This window comes from Sus scrofa, chromosome 1, assembly GCF_000003025.6.
Source record: "Sus scrofa isolate TJ Tabasco breed Duroc chromosome 1, Sscrofa11.1, whole genome shotgun sequence".
Taxonomy (NCBI): domain Eukaryota; kingdom Metazoa; phylum Chordata; class Mammalia; order Artiodactyla; family Suidae; genus Sus; species Sus scrofa.
In genome coordinates this window covers 129,496,342-129,514,490 of record NC_010443.5, presented here as the reverse complement: position 1 = coordinate 129,514,490, position 18,149 = coordinate 129,496,342, and the positions used below count along the sequence as shown (strand labels likewise).

The 18,149-nt window shown below is 57.7% G+C and overlaps 1 protein-coding gene across 1 annotated transcript in view; it reads right to left on the bottom strand.

The window, feature by feature from the left end:
• The window catches only part of SPTBN5 (spectrin beta, non-erythrocytic 5), a 52,783-nt gene continuing 34,744 nt past the window's right edge, over positions 111–18,149 (bottom strand). The window contains exons 42-71 of the mRNA XM_021084893.1: positions 16,942–17,057; positions 16,742–16,856; positions 15,891–16,004; positions 15,568–15,689; positions 15,171–15,333; positions 14,750–14,938; positions 14,390–14,467; positions 13,610–13,782; positions 11,249–11,339; positions 11,009–11,155; positions 9,993–10,130; positions 9,655–9,911; positions 9,300–9,486; positions 8,858–9,070; positions 7,920–8,116; positions 7,603–7,807; positions 7,180–7,374; positions 5,918–6,073; positions 5,491–5,708; positions 5,139–5,328; positions 4,751–4,927; positions 4,461–4,581; positions 4,226–4,300; positions 3,801–4,051; positions 3,174–3,265; positions 2,952–3,034; positions 2,090–2,140; positions 1,717–1,810; positions 1,417–1,565; positions 111–696 (exon numbers count right to left, since the gene is read on the bottom strand). Coding sequence (XP_020940552.1) covers positions 578–696; positions 1,417–1,565; positions 1,717–1,810; positions 2,090–2,140; positions 2,952–3,034; positions 3,174–3,265; positions 3,801–4,051; positions 4,226–4,300; positions 4,461–4,581; positions 4,751–4,927; positions 5,139–5,328; positions 5,491–5,708; positions 5,918–6,073; positions 7,180–7,374; positions 7,603–7,807; positions 7,920–8,116; positions 8,858–9,070; positions 9,300–9,486; positions 9,655–9,911; positions 9,993–10,130; positions 11,009–11,155; positions 11,249–11,339; positions 13,610–13,782; positions 14,390–14,467; positions 14,750–14,938; positions 15,171–15,333; positions 15,568–15,689; positions 15,891–16,004; positions 16,742–16,856; positions 16,942–17,057 — 4,476 coding nt within the window. The 3' untranslated portion in view covers positions 111–577. The remainder of the gene's footprint in view (positions 697–1,416; positions 1,566–1,716; positions 1,811–2,089; positions 2,141–2,951; positions 3,035–3,173; positions 3,266–3,800; positions 4,052–4,225; positions 4,301–4,460; positions 4,582–4,750; positions 4,928–5,138; positions 5,329–5,490; positions 5,709–5,917; positions 6,074–7,179; positions 7,375–7,602; positions 7,808–7,919; positions 8,117–8,857; positions 9,071–9,299; positions 9,487–9,654; positions 9,912–9,992; positions 10,131–11,008; positions 11,156–11,248; positions 11,340–13,609; positions 13,783–14,389; positions 14,468–14,749; positions 14,939–15,170; positions 15,334–15,567; positions 15,690–15,890; positions 16,005–16,741; positions 16,857–16,941; positions 17,058–18,149) is intronic.

Genomic DNA, 18,149 nt, shown 5'->3' with positions numbered 1-18,149 from the left:
GGAGGTTCCGCTAGAGGGGGGCCAGTATTGGCCATGTTTGTGTACGTGCCCAGCGCCCCGTGACCTGCGTCTCCTTTCCTGTCCCTGCCACCTCGAGTAGCTATACAGAGTGAGATAGAGTACTTTATGTATTACAGGGGCTCATACAAATGTGACGCGTTATGGAGATTTCTGTCATTGCTGCCAAGAGGGGACCTGTCATTCCACCGTCTTAGTTACACAGGGCAAGACTGGTTTAGAAAACAAAATATCTCCCAGGCACCTTAACAAAGCTGGCGAGTCAGCCTGGGCTGCCCCCGAAGAGCTGGCTGTGAGCTCCTGGCCCTGTCTGCTCCACTCCAGCCCAAGCTCTGCAAGCAGAGAGGCCACTTGGGCCTGGAGGTCTTGCTGCTGCAGCCCTGGCCCTGCTCAGGTGACTCACAGGCAAACCAGCCAGCACCCCCATCCTCCTCACCCAGGACTCGAAGGGCTGCTTCCTGTCCCATGGTAGGGGTGGCAGGACCTGGGACCAGGTGTTAAGGGTGTGACTTCAGCAGGCTGTAATGTTGGCAGGGCCCCTCTCCTAACACGGAACCGTCTATTCCAGAAGTTGGTCCTCAGGGGCCTGGGAGCTCAGTCTCATGGTCCCCTCTCGGGTGTCCTCGCATGTAGCCCTGAGGTTCGACGCCACCTCAGGGTCTGCTTCAGGGCCCAGACCTGTTGGGAGAATGGGGAGGTAGAGTGAATTTAGGGCCTAGCTGCCCCAGAATCTTCTCTGAGCACCAGTGCCCCAGACCCCTGGCCTTCCTCAGAATACCTCCCTCCTTCTAAGACGGATGTGGGATGGAGGTCCTGGGAGGCAGCTGCAGGAGTGACCGTAAGGTGTGGGGTGGATGGGAGATGGCTGATTCTCACCATCCAGCTCACTGCATCATCTGCCCTGGGTGTGTGGCTGGAGGCACAGAGCACAAATGGCAGCCCTGATAACCTTGGAAGCCACTGGGTCCTGGACAAGGCCTGCTCACCCCGGAACACATCACCTGAATCCTAAGTTGGAACCTGTGGGCCCTGCAGGCGTGGACATTACACCAGACACCTCAGCCGCGGTGGCCACCCTCTGTTGGGATGTGAGTGATCTCTCAGCCGTGAGGCTGAGTGTGAAGTCTGTATGCTGGGTCAGTGTGTGAACCTGAGTGGGGGTCTGGGTGACATCCTGACTCCCAGCCCCTCTAGGACACTCCCCCCCACCCCCTGTCCTCTTAGAGCAGGGACCTGGTCCTTGACTGGGGAAAGCCTGGGGGGGGTGGGGCAGGCACAGGGGGGCCTGGCGAGCAGTGCTGCATCTTGGAGAGAAGGGGAGGAGGACAGCGAAGAGGGAGAGTGTGTGGGCCCCAGGCAGGCTCCATGGCACATGGACAGGGAAGCCAGTACCCTTACCGTGGCTCTGGCCTGGGCAGGACAGCCGCCGGGAGCCTTGTGCAGTTTCCTTGGCAGGGCCAGCCGTCTGCAGGAGCTCCACAGGCTGCTGGGGGCCGGTGCACGTTTGCATCCCCTTCAATGGGAAGGGCAGGGGACAGCCGTGGAATCTGGGGAAAGGGAGCCTCAGGGTCCAGACTCTGTTGTCAGTTTGGGCAAGGGTGGCTCCACACCCGAGCAGTCTGAGTCCTAGGGCCTTGGGATTCGGAGGGTAGCATCTGTGCCTGTCATGGAGATGACACCCCACACCCAGGTGCCTACCTGAGCGGAGCAGCCATGCCAGGCACCCTCTCGACTGAGTACTCAGCCAGGAAGCCCAGGGGTCTGGCTCGGAGCTCTGGGCTCAGACTGGAAGCTGCAGAGCAAAGGAAGGGCAGTGGTCCGCCTCGCCTCGAGCGGATGCAAGGTGATCTGCAGCAGTAGATGTCCTGCCCACCCCTTCCTCCTCGCCATGGCCTCAGTGTTTGTGTCCTCCCCTAACCTCCTACCTTGGAATCCTAACCCCAAGATGAGGAGCCTTTAGGAAGTAATCGGGTCGTGAGGGTGGAGCCCTTTTCAAGGAGACCCCAGAGGGCAACCTCGCCCCTCCCCCACATGAGCACAGCACGGAGGCGCCTTCTGCCCCTTCTCTCACCAGATGGCCAGCCTGCCGGCACCTTGATCATGGACTTCTCAGCTTCCAGAACTGTGAGAAGTAAATGTCTGTTGTTCATAATCTACCTGGGCCATGGTGTATCTGTTATAGCGCCCAAATAGACCAAGGTGCCTGCTTCTGGAGGCTGTGCACATGTCAAGCCTTGCCCAAAGGGCGGTGCGGCCCAAGCCCAGTGCTCAGGGCCAGGTTCCCTCGGTGCACCGACCCTCCTGGAAGACAGATGCTGATGGGCTCAGAAAGGCTTAGCCTGGAGAAACTCAGGTCCCTTTGGGATTCTGGAAGGAGAGCCTTGGGGAGAACAGAGACCCTGTGAGGCACAGAGCCAGGAACCCAGAGCGACTCCTGGTGGGCCTCTGAACACCCTGCATGTGGAGCCTATCAGTAATGACAGATTTCTGGTCGACGGGCTGCTTTCTATGTGTCCCTCCTAGTAGTAGAACTGGGCTTGGCCACTGTCTGCAAGACACCCCAAGGGAGGTGCATTCAGAGCTGTTTCAAGACTGGATGGTTAGAAAAGGCCTCCGTATCGGAGCAGAGCACGGGGAAGCCCATGAGCATCCTTGAGGGCTCAGGGGAATCAGACTCCAAAATGGGTGGAACAGAACCAGGAGGCTGTCAGGAGATGGACTTGGCCCCATCTTTGCTACTAATTGGCTGTGTGATCTTTGGCAAGTTGCTTACACTCTCTGGGCCTTAAATTGAAAAACAAATCCCACTTACCTCTCAGGCATAGAGGTACTAGATGTGAAACTTCCAAGGATGCATGAAACATCAGTACCTTGGGGCCCAGGGACTCAATGCCCCCCACCCCCCTAACCCCTAGAATTCCCCTGGAACCTACCTGCCACACTGCTCAGGGCGCCATGCCAGCTCTCAGTCTGTCCTTCAGGTGGTGCTGCAAACAGGGGCTCTACCCCAGACCGCCTGCCACCCAGACAGTCATGGGTCAGACTCTGCCTCCCATGGAGGGACCCCTGCCTCCAGCTCTCTCAGCTGCAAGGGGAGGCAAGGCCTGTGGGGGTCAACGTTTCCCGGGGCCACTGTCTCCCGCTGCAGCCCTCACCTTAAGGAGAAAGTGTGTTTTCCATCATGGTGACCCCTTGGTCTTTTATCCTGCATTTCCATGAGGCCAAGGATGGCTGTGGGAGCCGTGTCCTGAGGAGCCATGAGAGGCAGGGTTTACCACGCCCATCTCTGCTTTTCGCCTTGGGGCCTCCTTTGTCCTCTGCCTGCCCTCCCACTGCCCACACCTCAGCTGCCGTCCTGGCATTCTGGAGCGGGCTCTGGCAGCTGCCCCCCAAGGACCCCCAGCAGTGCCCCTGGGGACTCCAGCTGCGCTGTGGAGAGAAGGTGGTGAGGCCGCAGCAGCTGTACACAAGGATGGGCTGTAGCAGCCTTGTCACAGCCTGTGTCTCCAGAGGCTCCCAGGGAAAGTACTGGACTGGACCAAGGTGCCCACGGGGAAGAGGGAGCCAGAGGGTAACTTCCAGGGAAAACAGGAGGAGGAAGAAGAGGGGCCCAGCTCTAGCCGGGTGAGGGCAGAAGCCGTGAAGTGGCCCCAAGGAGCCAGACTGTCCCAATAATGCAGGGAGGTGCTGTGGTATCCACTACAGCTCCAGGCACCGGGACCCTCTGAGCACTTCGAGTGGGTCTGTGGAGGGGAGCGGCTGCAGGAGTCTCTGGCACTAACCTGCCTCCCCCCAGGCAGGAGCTGCTGCTTAGGTTCCAAAATTCCTCCCATGGTAGGTGCACCCTTTGCATCCTGAAAATGCAAGATGGGGCTGGGGAATGTCATGACCAGCACAGAGGACAGGTTCTGTCTGGAAGGTGGAGGGGGGAGACATGTAACCTCATCCCCAATGACCCCGCCCCCTGCGGAGACAGTGGTGGCAAAAATCACACATGGTGGCCCCATGGAGACACCTGTTGCAGGTCCCACATCTCAGCCAGGGGTACTTCAAGCCCCCAGCTTCCCAAGAGGCTCTGCTGGAGGGAGGTCAGCCTGCTGCCAACTCTCCTGGGTTTCGGCCCCTTCACCTGCTGCTTCTGTCCCATCTTGGGGAGAGAAGCCAGGCCAGGCCATCTCCCCACATCCCTGCTACCCAGACAGAGTACCTGTCTCCTCACTGTTCTTCATCTCTTCCTGCTCCAGCTCAGGGGATGCCCCTCTCACCCCAGGCCCAGTGCGCCCTAGCCCACCAGGAAATGGGGGTGATAGGACGCTGCAGCCAGCAAGGGCTTTTCCCAAAGATTGCCTTCCCAAAGTGTCAGATGTGGGCTCAGTGCCTGGGGAGACCCCGACTCAGGCTGTGACCAGGACCACTCCCGCCATCCCACAGTGCGCCCTCACCCCAGCCTCCGCTCACCCCTGCCTTCCTCTGCAGTTGGGTGAACTTCTCTTCCTGGACAGCCAGCAGCTTTTCTAAGTCCTGGTGTCTGCGGAGCAGCAGCTCCACATCTGATACTGAGTGCTGGAGAGAAGCAAGCCAGGGTGAGGCCCAGCTCGAGGGGATGCAGAGAGCCATGCCCTCAGCCTCCACTACCCGGTCTGGGTGCCAGTGAGCAGACGAGCAGCAAAAGATGCCCTTGGCTGTAGCTTCCAAGTGGTGCAGCCACCTAAGGGGTAGGGACTTGGCTCACCCCACAGTTGGGGTCCAGCAGGAGGCCCTCCCGGGAGGCCAGCCAGGCCTCAGCTTGGTCCAGCCCCTGACGCAGCTTCTGCAGACACCAGCTCTCCTCACAGTGTTCCTGGCGCAGGGCCCAGGCCTCTTTGAGTGCCTGCAGCCGCACTTCCAGCTCCTGCAGACACTCTGTCACCTGGTGGGAGGGGACGCTGTGGGTGAGATGCTCAGGCAGAGCCACCAGGTAGGCAGGGCTGGAGGCCCTGGCAGAGGGGTCAAGGGGAGACCATGAGGCCTGGACCCTCCCCGTCCCTGCCTGGCCTTCCCTTCCTGCTGGGAGTCCCGAGGCCTTGGGTAACTGCACTGAGTACCAGAGCTCACCCCCAGACCCATCTCTGTGCTCATACTTCCAGGGACATGAAGTGGCTGTTGTTCACAAGCTGCTGCCCTTCCTGCTGTGCATTCTGGGCTTGAAGGCAGTGATCCTTGATTTCTTGCCCCAGTGCCTCGTGCTGCTCCAGGAGCCGCTCAGCCCCAGGCACATCCCCAGCCAGCTCCTCTGAGCAGACCAGCACCTGCTTCTCCTGAGCCCATGCTCTGTGGGGCAGGGAAAGGAAGCTGCCATCAGGGCCTGGAGGAGAAACTGGGGTGGGGTGGGGGGGCAGGGGGCAGGGCATGGCTCCCTAAAAAGCTGGAGTGACCCCTCCCCACTCTCTAGGGCAGAGCTAAACCAAGAGCCAGGGGCAGGATACCACTTACAGTAGGTTCTGACAACGGCCAAGGAAGGCATGGCCCTGGGCAGCCTGTTCCAGCTGCTGAGCCCGCTCCTGCACCTTCACATTCAGGGTGGCCCAGGCCTCCTGCACCTCAGCCAGCTGCTTGGCCAGGCCCTCCTGAGACACAGGGTATAACTGGCCCAGCCGGCAGGCCTCCGTCTGCACATGTGCCATCTCTTTCTCCATGGCTGCCAGTTCCCTCTGCCGCCAAAACACAGGGTCAGCCCTGCCCCCACTGTTCCTGGCAACCTGATGCTTGCTCCTCTTGGGGGACACCCATTCTCTTTGAGGTGTTTGGCTCTGCTCTGCAACCTGGGCAAGCAGGTCCTCCCTTCCCAGCTCGGTGGGCCCCTGACCCACGGGTTCAGGATGAAGGGCAGAAGGGCAGGCCTCGGGGCATGGACACTCACCTCCAGGCATCTGTGCCGTTGCTGCAGGGTCTGTACTGATGACAGGCTGCAGCCATAGGCATCTCTTGCCAGCAGGGCGGCTTTCTCCTGCATCCAGCCCTGGAGCTCGGCTGCCACCTGCTCAAAGCCGCGCACCTCACGAGCTGCAGTCAGGTTCTGGGAGAGGAGGGAGGGCCTGCTCTGGCCAGGGTCCTCTTTCCTGGAGATGTGGCCTCCTGGGCCACCTCCTTTTAAACAGGGAGGTCCATGGTGCTTGGTGACTCATTCATGATTACCAGGTACAGAAAGTGCCCCAGATGAGGCAGCTGCTCTGTGAATGGGTGATGTTACTGATAACAGGGTGAGGTCTGGGTGCTGTGAGGAGAGGGTCTTCAGTGCCCAACTCCTGAGAAAGGCAGAGATGGAAGCGGGAATGGATCCATGGAGGTGAGGGTTGTTTTGGGGAATCTGGCTGAGAAGGGGGTTGGCTCAGGAGGCTGGCGAGCCAGGACCCTCAGACACAGCAGTCCTGGCTTGTGGGCTCTGACAGATGATCCAGGAGCTGGGCTGTTTTCTAGAAACTGCCAGTTGTAGCTGAGAGCTAAGGTCATGGAGGAACACTGAGGATTTCCTCAGCATACAAATCCATTCCGAGTATGAAAAAGTGAGTGGGTTTGGAGTTCCCACTGTAGCTCAGGAGTGATGAACCCGACTAATATCCATGAGGACGCAGGTTCGATCCCTGGTCTCACTCAGTGGCTTAAGGATCCAACATTGCCATGAGCTGTGGTGTAGGTTGCAGCTCGGATCCCACATTGCTGTGGCTGAGGTATAGGCCAGCAGCTACAGCTCCAATTCACCCCTAGCCTGGGAACTTCCACATGCCGTGAGTGCAGCCTTAAAAAGACTTAAAAAAATTAAAAAAAAAAAAAAGAGTGGGTAGATGGAGTGATGTCACCTGGTTAGTGTGTGTGGTGAAGGACAAGAGAGCACAGGGCGAGTGTCTTAATAAACCTGAAGTCTGTGTTGGGGGTGGGGCTTAGAGGGGGCCTGAAGCCGACCAGGCATGTGCTTCCCATTTCTCTCTGGAGGTACAGAGAGACTTGGAGAGGACTGAGGGTTTTGAGACTTTTGATCTGCTTGGCACTGGGAGTTAGAGGCAGCCACCACCCTACACACACACACACACACACACACACACACACACACACACACAGCTGGTGGGGCTGCCTGGTCCAGGCCGAAGGCACAGATGTCCCTGCCCCTTGGCTGCCTCCACGTACCTGTGTGCGGACTTTCACTGCTCCATCCAGCCTCTCCCAAGCGGCCTCAATGCGACTCCTCTGTGGTTGGATCTGGGGAGAGAACCTGGGGGCTGCCCGTTCCAGGGAGGCTGCCCGCTCCCGCAGGGCCTGCACCTTGGCCTGCCCCAGGCTGTGGACTTCCTTTCTGAAAGCATCGAACTTCTCTTCCAGCACCTGCAGGGCAAGGGCCGCGGAGGTCACTCTGGATGCGGTGTCTAGCAGCCTCCAAAACTGACAAAGGGCTTCTCTCTCTGCTGAGGTCCCTCAGCCCTGCCTCTAGAATTGCAGGGATCCTCCCAGAGCCCCACACTTCCCGTCTGCTCCTCCACCCCCACCCCTCCCTCTCTACCCTTTCAAGTCACTCAATCCCCTCTCCTCCCGGTTCGCTCAGGAAGGACTCACCTTGACAGCCTCCAGGTCCTGCCCATAGTCCTGTGACTCAGCAGTGGCCACCCTGCTGGCCAGCCAGGTGTCCAGGAGCAGGACTTCCCGCTCCAGTTGGTGCAGCTGCATCTGCTCCCTCAGGCCTTGCCCCCTGCTCTCTGCTCTCTGGAGCAGCCCAGAGTGGGTCTTCCTCACTGAATGCATCTGGGCCAGCACCTTGGGGCTGTGGCAGGAAAGACAACCCGCCTGGAGCCCTCTCTCTAGGCCAGGCAGCCTCAGCCCCTATAGAGAGGGTCCTCCCTTCTTCTCCCTAATGGGGCCTGGCTCCCACGTACCTTTCTGGGTTCCGCCTGCTCTCAAGGAGGACTGCTGTCTGCTGTAGCCTCTCAATGCGCACGCTGAATCCATTCAGGTCTCTCCTGGTGGCCTCCAGCTGCCGCAGGAAGGCCCATGTGGCTTCGGCACTCTGGCCCACATCCTCAGTGTTCAGAACACAGCCCCGTTCTTCCAGCCAGGATTCTGCCTCCAGGAGCTGGGGGGCACAGAGGACAGTTTTGCCTGGGTGATGCCCTCCAGGGCTCTCAAGGTTGCGTTCATGGTCTTAAGATTCAGAGCAGTGAGTGGTGTGTGTCCTGGCTGACAGCAATCACCCCAGAGCTTTCACAGCTTCTGATACCTGCCTCTCACCCCCTTAAGGTTCTGTTTTGGTCAGCAACAGAGACTGAGTGGCAGCAGCTTTTTATTTTTTATTTTTTAAGGACTCTACACATGGCATATGGAAGTTCCCAGGCCAGGGGTCAAATCAGAGCTACCGCCCACCTACACCACAGTCACAACGACAAGGGATTGGTGCAGCATCCTCGACCTACATTGTAACTTGTGGCAATGCTGAATCCTTAACCCACTGAGTGAGGCCAGGGATCGAACTCAAATCCTTATGGATACTAGTTGGATTCTTTTCCACTGTGCCACAACGGGAACTCCCAGTAGCAGCAGTTCTTAAAGGTTCCAGGCGATACTGACGTAAAGCATTGATCAAGGGTCACCGGTTTAGAACAGCAAAACCAAAAGCAAACCAAACCCAGTAGGCTGTTTCCTGGGTAGCACACAGAAGGAAGACTTTGGGGGCAGTATACCACTTAGTGGAGCTGACAGAAGATGCACAGCGAACCCAGAGCCACACCAGAGGTAGGGGGTACCTTCCAGACCTGCCTACACCTGTGTATCCTTGTGCGCAGCCCTCACCCTTTTGTGCCCCACATTACCCGCTAACCTCTGTCAGGAACTGCTGGGCCTCCTGAGCCTGCTGCAGCCACCGCCGCCTCTGTGAAGCCTCTGCTTGCAGGCGGCCCATAGCATCCTCCAGCTGCTGCACCCGGGCAGCCACATCCCCGGCAGCAAAATGTCCAGCCTGCACCAGCTTGCGCCCCGTGCCCACCACTGCCCGGGTCAGAGCCTCATGGATGCTCATCTCACTCTCCAGGTTCTGCGGAGCCGAAGGAAAACAGGATGGGGGATTCTGATGGGGGATGCTCCTGGGTGATCCTTGGAGGACCCAGAGTTCCCTCTGAGGTATTGTGGGGTCCCACAGAACCCCCCCAAAAGAGAACCCTGTCCTTGTGACTGACAAGGAATTCAGGGGACCCACAAAGTCCCCCAGGAGGCAGAGAGCTTCCAGCGCCCAAGAACAGCCCTTCCCCTCCCTGTGGCCACACCTGGTGTTTCTCCTGCAGGTGCCGCAAGGCGCTTAGGCTCTGGCTGCAGTCCCGGGAGGCCACCAGGGGCAGCTTCTCCTGCACCCAGGCCATCTCCTCGTCCGCATCCCTGAGGAACTGCAGGAGGAGACTCCGGGCCTCCAGGGCCATTCTGCGCTCCCGCAGGGGCTCCCACAGGCTGTCGAACCTGCAGCAGTGGAGGGCGGGCCCAGGGCGGCAGGTAGGGGGACCTGGTTGTCAGGATCAGGGCCGGACTATGTCCTGCACACCAGCTCATCCACTCTGTGCCCCTCACAGTGGGCAGGGGAGGCCCTGAGGAGCTGAGCTGGGGGGCAGGGAGGAGGAATGGATTTACCTTTGAAGCAGCCGCTGGGCCTGCTCTTCCATGGCTTGGGCGAGGCAGGGGCCTTCCCGCACAGAGGCCTGGGCCTGGCCCAGCAGGGTCTGTGCCCGCCTGGCCTGCCTGTCCACCGCTGCCTCCAGCTCTCCCTGAGATCCCAGGAGCTCGTCCAGCCCAAGCTGGTCTGCGCTCCCGATCGGGGCTCTCAGCCTGACCTCCACGGGCCCCAGCCAGCTGTCCAGTTCCTCCATGCTCCGCCGAAGACGTAGGGCCTGAGGTGGAATGTGAAGTGGGCACGAGGCAGGGAGGCCCAGAGCTGTATCCAGCCTTCTCTGGGGCCTGCACAGCCTCACCTCGCTGGCCTCCTGTAGATTGGCTGCCTTCCTCTGGCAGTTGGCCTGCAGCTCCTCCCAGAGCTTACTCAGCTCCTGCAGCCGCTCCTGGATTGTTTCTGAGGCTGGGTGGCCCTCCCGGAGCAGCCTCTGCCCCTCCTATGGCCACAATACAGCACATACCTCATGCATTCAGGACTGCTGGTGTCAGGGTACTTGAGTTGGTTCCAAACCCTAGCCTCACAGTCTGTGTGCTAGCTATGTGATCTTGGGCAAGTTACCTAACCTCTCTGAGCTGCTTTTCCTCATTCACATAATGGAAATAATAACGGTGATATTGCTAAGATCAAACATTTCAGATACTTAGCAGGGCACTTTATATCAGAGGGAGGCAGTGTGGGGATAGGGCCTGCCCGTTGTAGGTGAAAGAGTGTAAATTTAAAAGGTGCTCTTCTTCTTTGACTCTTAGACCCATAGGACTGTTGACCGGGCCCTATCTGATGTCTTTCCAAGAGGCTTTTTAAAAAAACTATCATATCAAAATACTATCTTTAGGAGTTCCCGTCATGGCTCAGTGGTTAACAAATCCAACTAGGAACCATGAGGTTGTAGGTTCGATTCCTGGCCTGGCTTAGTGGGTTAAGGATCTGGCGTTGCCATGAGCTGTGGTGGAAGTCACAGACTTGGCTCGGATCCCGTGTTGCTTGTGGCTCTGGTGTAGGCCGGCGGCTACAGCTCCGCTTTGACCCCTAGCCTGGGAACCTCCACATGCCGTGGGAGCAGCCCAAGAAATGGCAAAAAGACCAAAAAAAAAAAAAAAATACTATCTTTAAAATTCTTAAAAGGCACTGCTTCTGGAGAGGATGCCCCAGGGAAGCCACCGTGTCTCACTACCCCCAGATGCTGAGCACAATGCCTGTGTACAGAAAGCACTTGCAGGTTGGACATCCATGGCTGATTCAGAGCTGGCTGCCAGGGTTCTGTGGGGTTGCCCCCTGCTCTGGCTTGTAAGCCCGTCCTGGGCTCCTGGGCCTCACCGTCTGTAGCCTTTGTTGGTGGTGCACACTCGTGTCCAGCTCAGCCTGGAGGTTATGCTGCTTCCTCAACTGTGCCTGCAGCTCCACTGGATCCTGCCATCCCTCTTCCAGGACCATCAGGCTCTTCTCCCTCAGCCATGAGGCCACCTGGGCACACAGGGAGGACCAGGTTCTGCTGCCTAGGGCTGCCCTGAAGAATGGCTTTTCCCTGTGGCAACTTCTTCCCTCACCCCAACCAACCTCATAGGAATCCTGTAGGAAGGCCCGCAGTTGCCTGAGCTCCTCCAGCTGGTGGCGACGGGTCCTGGCTCGCTCCAGGAGCGCCGCTTTCCTGCCAGAATGAGCATCTTAGGGGCCTCAGATCTGCTCCCTAGCTGAGGGGTGGGGGGTGTGCCCTACCTGTCTGCACAGCCTTTCTTCTGCGTCAACAGACCCTGAGCCTGGGGTTTCCTTTGAAACAGAGCCACATTCTTCTCCCCTTAGTGCCTGTTACAGGCTGAACTGTGTCCCCCAGATTCTTATGCCAAAGTCCTAATCCCCAGTCCCTCCAAATGTGACTGTGTTGAAGATAAGAGATTACTTTAAAGAATTAAATTAGGAGTTCCCGTTGTGGCGCAGTGGTTAACAAATCCGACTAAGAACATGAGGTTGCAGGTTCGATCCCTGCCCTTGCTCAGTGGATTAACGATCCGGCATTGCCGTGAGCTGTGGTATAGGTCGCAGACGCGGCTCGGATCGCGTGTTGCTGTGACTCTGGCATAGGCCGGTGGCTACGGCTCTGATTTGACCCCTAGCCTGGGAACCTCCATATGCCACAGGAGCAGCCCAAGAAATAGCAAAAAGACAAAAAAAAAAAAAAAAAAAAAAGAATTAAATTAAACAAGGTCATTAGGGTGGGCCCCAATCTGATAGGACAGGTGTCCTTATAAGAAGAAATTAGGAGACAGACACAAACAGAGAGACGGACCAGACCATGTGAAGCCAAGGAGAGGCCTCAGGACAGACCAAGGCCACCAAGATCTCGATCGTGGACTTAACAGCCCCCACAATTATGAGAAATAAATTGCTGTTGTTTAAGCCACCCAGCCTGTGCTAATTTGTCATGGAAGCCCTAGCAAACTTAATCAGTATCTAAACCACTTTAAAAAAAAATCATACTCTGCTAGGAGTTCCCGTCATGGCTCAGTGGTTAAAGAACCCGACTAGTAACCATGAGGTTGTGGGTTGGATCCCTGGCATCGCTGAGCTGAGTGCGTTAAGTATCCAGCGTTGCCATGAGCTCTGGTGTAGGTCGCAGACACGGCTCGGATCCTACGTTGCTGTGGCTCTGGCGTAGGCCGGCAGCTACAGATCCGATTAGACCCCTAGCCTGGGAACCTCCATGTGCCACAGGAGCGGCCCTAGAAAAAGACCAAAAAAAAAAAAATCATACTCTGCTATATTAGGAGTTTGGGTATGCATTTGTATGTGTGCACGTATGTATATATACACTGATTATACATGTAGGTACCTCGGGGAAGTCCACTGCCATATGCACAAGAATAGAAGTGAGGTCTATTAAAGAAATAGGAAAAGAAGCACTCATACCCACCCCCACTCCCACCACCCTCACTCTACAGAGGTCCAGGCACACATCCTGCTGGCACTCACATGCCCTGCTGCTGTGAGTGTGTGGGGCGCAGGGGAGATGCAGAGTACTGATGGAGTGAAAACGCTGCCCCCTAGAGGAGGCCAGAAACCTGACAGGGAGTGGGTCAGGGTGGCATTGTCCTGGGAGCAGTAGGGCCTGCCAGGAGCCACCTAAGGGTGGGCATGGGGGTGCGTTGATGGAGACCAGCAAACCAATGTTTGCCATCTGCCAAAGACCTTGGGCACCCAGGTGGGGTTCTCCTGCAGGGAAGTGGGGGGTGGTCACCAGGTACCAGCAAGGGAGCCACAAACTTGGTGGGCCCTGATGGGCTCTCTGCAAAGGATGGAGACCCCCACAAGCCTGGGATCCAACTTTTGGTCCAATCTGCCTTTATCTAAAGGTCTGAGGGGCTGGATGAGGCAGCTGAACCAGATGGGCTTTTATGAGGAAAAGAGGCAGAGCCTGGAGTCTCACGGCTGTGCCAGCTTCAGTTAAATGAGTATAAGAAATCTGCCAATGTGTCTGAGCACCAGGCACCGTGCCAGGACCTCCAGGGCCCCTTTCCCATCCTCTCCACAACCCTAAGAGGCTGGTATTTTTATCCCCTCATTGTAGACATAGACCCGAGACTCCACGAGGAGGCTGCCCCAATTTCCGCCGTGATGGGCAGTGCAGAAGCTTGGCGTTGTTGGCTTAACCACTGTGCTCTGGTACCACCACTTCATGAGGTCATCCCTCTCTTAGCGTGTGCTTCTTTTTAAAAGTCCCCTTTATCTCTACGGGGTGACCATGTGCTGCTTGACTCTGTAATGGGCTGACACACTGCAGGCTGGAGTGGTAGGGCCCTGACATCTGATCTGAGACCTTGGAAAAGGCTGTGACCAGGCTAAGAGGTAGAAGGATGGGGGAAGATCCAGGTGCCTGTACCAGCCCACCACTCATGATCCCCTTAGCCCTGTAGCCAGAGGTACCTCAGGAGCATGGCCTGGCACCGGTCCAGGGCACCTTGGGCCTTGGGGTGTCCACCCTGGTGCAGCCTGCGGGCGGTGGCCTCCAGGGAGGTGATCTTCTCCGTCTGTGCCTCCAGGTCCTGCTCATGCACCTTGTGCTTCCACAGCAGGGTCTCCACATCGGCCAAGGAATCCTGGGAAGCGATGCGGTCCATGGGGCCCCCTCCCCATCCCAAACTGTCTGCTTTCCTACCTAGAACCATTCTAAGAAACACATCCCCCTATTCCTCAAGGCTGTATCTGGCTTTAGGGCAGTAATTCTCAACTAGGGAAAGCACGGGGGATAAGGGTCAAGTATCAGAATTTCCAGGGCAGGTGGCACTTTTCTATATAACAGGGACGTCCCCCCTGCACTCCCAGTAAGGCTGTGCCAGCACAGACGAGGCAGCCCCCAATTATTCTTTGAGTGAGTCAGGCTCACCTGCCATGTGGTTGGGACAGCTGTGGGAAAACAAACCTCCAGGTATAAGGAGGTGAGGAGGGCAGAGGTGAGAAGGGTTTGGGGAAGGAGGCAAGAAGGCGGCAGGGGGCACACTCATCCTCTAAGCTCCCATGGCATTCCCTGTGTCCCCCACCCCTGCAGGGCACCAGAACTGCCAATGCTGGATGGGTAAGTGCTTAGAGACCAAAGTGCTTGAGGGTCAGGGGGTGCCCTTGGCCTGGGGAGCTCAGGCAGCATTGGCCAGTTCGATCCCTAATGCTGCTCTTACAAACCCTCCCTCACTTCTGCTGGGCACATACCCCAAGACCCTCACTGGCTGCGCAGGCTTCCTGGCTGCAGAGCCAACTTTCCATGTGTTCCACAGAGCTCAGAACCAGCTGTTGGGAAAGGAAAAGGCGAGAGGAAGTGAGCAGAGGGTCCAGTCACTGCAGGTCCACTGACCCTCTTGGTGGTCCGGTGGGAAACCAGGGACCAGGGACCAGGGACCAGGGGCCTGGCTTAACAGAACCAGTGCACAGCAGGTGAGACTGGCCATGCATGACTGAATGGTCGGCAGTGGGAAAAGCCCCTGGCAAGGCAGCCTCTCTGGCTTTGGCTTTGACCAGGGACAGGGGTTTAGCACAGGTCCCAGGGGTAGTGGTGGGATGGAGGCTGCCTACCTGTAGCTCCAAGGCCTGATGCAGCTGGAGCTGGTGTTCATGCCAGGCCCGTTCCAGGCTGTTCAACTCCTGGTCTAAACCAGCTAGGGCCTGGCGGATGTCGGGGGTGGATGGGTGCCCAGTGGCAAGCAGTCGCTGCCCAGTGCTTCGGGCCAGGCTGATGCTGTCTTTGTGGGAGTCCAGCTCGGCCTGTAAGAGGACTGGGCTCAGATCCCAGTGGCAGAGGCTCCCTGAGTGGGAGGGGAGAGGCCACGTGGGAAGGAGGAGCGGCAGGGAAGACAGGTGAGGGGCTGGGGTGGAAGAAGAGACAGGCAGAGGGAGCCACTGCAGAAAGAACCCTGGAGAAAACTAGGACCACAGTGAGGGAAGGCCAGAGACAAGGTGAGATCCTAGGAGAGGCCCCCGGGTCTGGGCCCCTCACCTTGCTCTCCTGGTGTTCCTCCAGCCTGAGCCGGACCTCTTCCAGGCTGCCAGGGGTGCTCCTCACATTCATCTCAGCTCGCAGGCTCCGGGCCCAGGCCAGCAATTCCTGCAGCACAGCCTGCAGCTTCTGAGCTTGGTGCAAGGCATCGAGCGACTCCTTCCTGCCCACGGGGTTCATCAGCTGGTCCCAGGACCTCTGAGCCCCTTTCCCCCTGTGCCCACCAGTGCCTTCTCTCCCAGAATCCCTTTAGCCAAAGAAGGGCCCATGGGCTGGGAATTTATACAGTGGCAATACAGGGGGTTACTGGAAAGACGGAGAGAGACTCTCTGGTAAAGTGGGGATTGAGATGCTGCAGGGAAGAGGGCAGGGAGGGTGAGGCCCCGGGGGAGTGTACCACTTCTGAGCCCCACTCCGGAGCTGCCACCAGCTATCCATCATCTCCTGCTGCTTGCAGGTGAGGCTGGAGGCTGCCTCAGGGCTCCTCTGGCAGAAGCGGCTCACCTCACACTCTAGAAGCTGTGAGGGAAGCCAAGGTCAGGGGCTGGAGCACGGAGGTGGATCGTACTCAGGGGAGCCCAGCCTGGGGTTGTACAACTGAGTGGGCCTGGCTGCCTCTTGAGGTACTGAATCTTGCTTCCTCCGCCCCAGCACGCCTGCCTGGGGACCCACGGACTAGGAACTCTGGGCCTGGAACCCACCCGACACCCAGCTGCACACCTCCACCTGGGCCTGGATGAGGCCTATTTCCTGCTCCAATGCCTTGTGTTTCCACATCAGCCTCTGCAGGCTCTCCGGATCTTGCCTGCAGTTCAGGGCCTGGAGCAGGGCAGCCTGGGAAGGGAAAGGGTGCTGCTACCAGCCTTAGCTCCAGCTCCTCCCTCATTGCAGAGGGGTCACCGGCCATGGGGTTTCTGTGCAGGAAGCAAGCACCCAGCCTGATTCATTTTCAGTGCCCTCTGAGGCTGGAGCAGGACGCTGGCCCTGACCAGCGGTCCCTTCCTTCTATGAAGGAGGAAGATTGCCAGGAGACCTCTGGGGTGGCGTTTCCCCAGTGGTAGTAACCTCCACCGGTGGGTGTGGTGCAGCCGCAGTCACTGTCTCACCTGACGCTCATTCTCTTGCGGGGAACTGAGCACAGACCTGCCTGGCAGAGGCAGGAACCAGAGGCCTTTGAATGCTCGCAACGGAGCATAGCCTGCTTCATGGGGGCACTTCTCAGGATGTGTACAACTTCTCTACTCCTGCCTCTGCCAGTGTCAAGGCCAGGTTTCTTGTGACTGCTGACACAACTCTGGGCAAACCTCCTGAGGGTTCTGGCCTTGCTCAGGGACAATAGAGGAAACAGTGGGGAGAGGGGTGCTTGGGCCTCTGGATTCGTGGTGCTTCTGGGGGAGAAGGGAGCCAGGTAGGCTAGCCTCTGAGCGTGCAATGGGGGCTTCTAGGTCTAGAAGTGACCCCAAGAGGCCCTGGAAGACCCCCTGATGGGCCCCTAGTGAGAGCTGGCTCTGATACCCAACTAAAGAGGAGAGGCAGGCGAGGGGTGGACGCACTGGCTCCTGGCTGCTCACTTTTTCCCCAATCCGCTCAATGATGTCATCCAGCTTTTGGGACAACGTGTGTCTCTCCAGAGCCCCTTCAAGCTGCTGCTGATACCGGAGCAAGCTGCCATGGAAACGGTTCCACCTGGCAGAGAGGGTGTCAGGCTCAGTCTGAGGCGGCCCTCCAGCCCCCTTCTCCCGGCCCCGCTGCTCCCAGCTCAGGGACTGGCCTGTTGTTGAGCTGATGTTGCCGCTGGCAGATGGTCTCGACCTGCTCAGAGTCCCGATTCTTGAGCTTCACTGGCAAGTCACTGATGCTCCTGATGTGGGCGTCATCCACAGTGTCCTGTGGGGGTGCAGGGTGAGGGTCTCGGCAACACCCACTCTGAGCCCCTTCTCTGCACACAGTCAGCACTTGGGGGGTCTGCTTGGGCCTGAGAGAGCTTGAGAAACAGCATGTCTGGGGAGTGGAGGCAGCTGCTTTCTCTGTCGTGGCCGTTCCATCCCAGGCCAAGTGCAGCGAGCAAGATACACTTGGGCCTGGCCTGTAGCCCAGGGTTGTCTCTAAGGCTAGAAAATGTGCTCTCCAGGCCAGGAGCAGGCAGGAGGGGGAGGGCAAGCACTCACTGATGGATAGACGTTTTTAAAGGAAAATGCAGCTTCTCAGGATAAGAAAAGCAAAGTAGGAGTTCCCGTCATGGCTCAGTGGTTAACGAATCCGACTAGGGACCATGAGGTTGCGGGTTCGGTCCCTGCCCTTGCTCAGCGGGTTAACGATCCGGCGTTGCCGTGAGCTGTGGTGTAGGTTGCAGACGCGGCTCAGATCCTGCATTGCTGTGGCTCTGGCGTAGGCCAGTGGCTACAGCTCCGATTCGACCCCTAGCTGGGAACCTCCATATGCCACGGGAGCGGCCCAAAGAAATAGCAAAAAGACCAAAAAAAAAAAAAAAAAAAAAGAAAAAAAAAGAAAAGCAAAGCAAAGTAAGGGTTAGAATGAAGTGGTGTCAGCCTCCTTAGGTCAGGACGTCCCCAGCCCTGGGAGTCACTGGGTTGAAGTTGCCACTGCTCAGTCACTGTAGGGGGCCGCTGGTGGCTACATGGGGAGGGGGTCCCTGAAGTGGGTAGGACTGCAGGTGTCCTGTCCAGTAAAAGCATCTTGCGTTGGTCTCCATTTCCAAAGCATTTCCTAACAGGTGTCTCAAAGGGGTTGAGCAGGAAAGGGGGTTTCTCTCTTTTATCGACAGGGCAGAGCTTGAAGGCTAACATGGTCAATTGATGGCAGAGGTAGGACCCAAGCCCAGCTCCTCAAGTCTATCTAATACTCCTTCTACTACAGCATCTGGCGCAGTGGCTGTGAAATTCCACTTTAGTAAAGGCCTTTTTTTTTTTTTTTTTTTCTTTTTTTTAAGCCACCCATGGCGAAGTTCCTAGGGAGAGA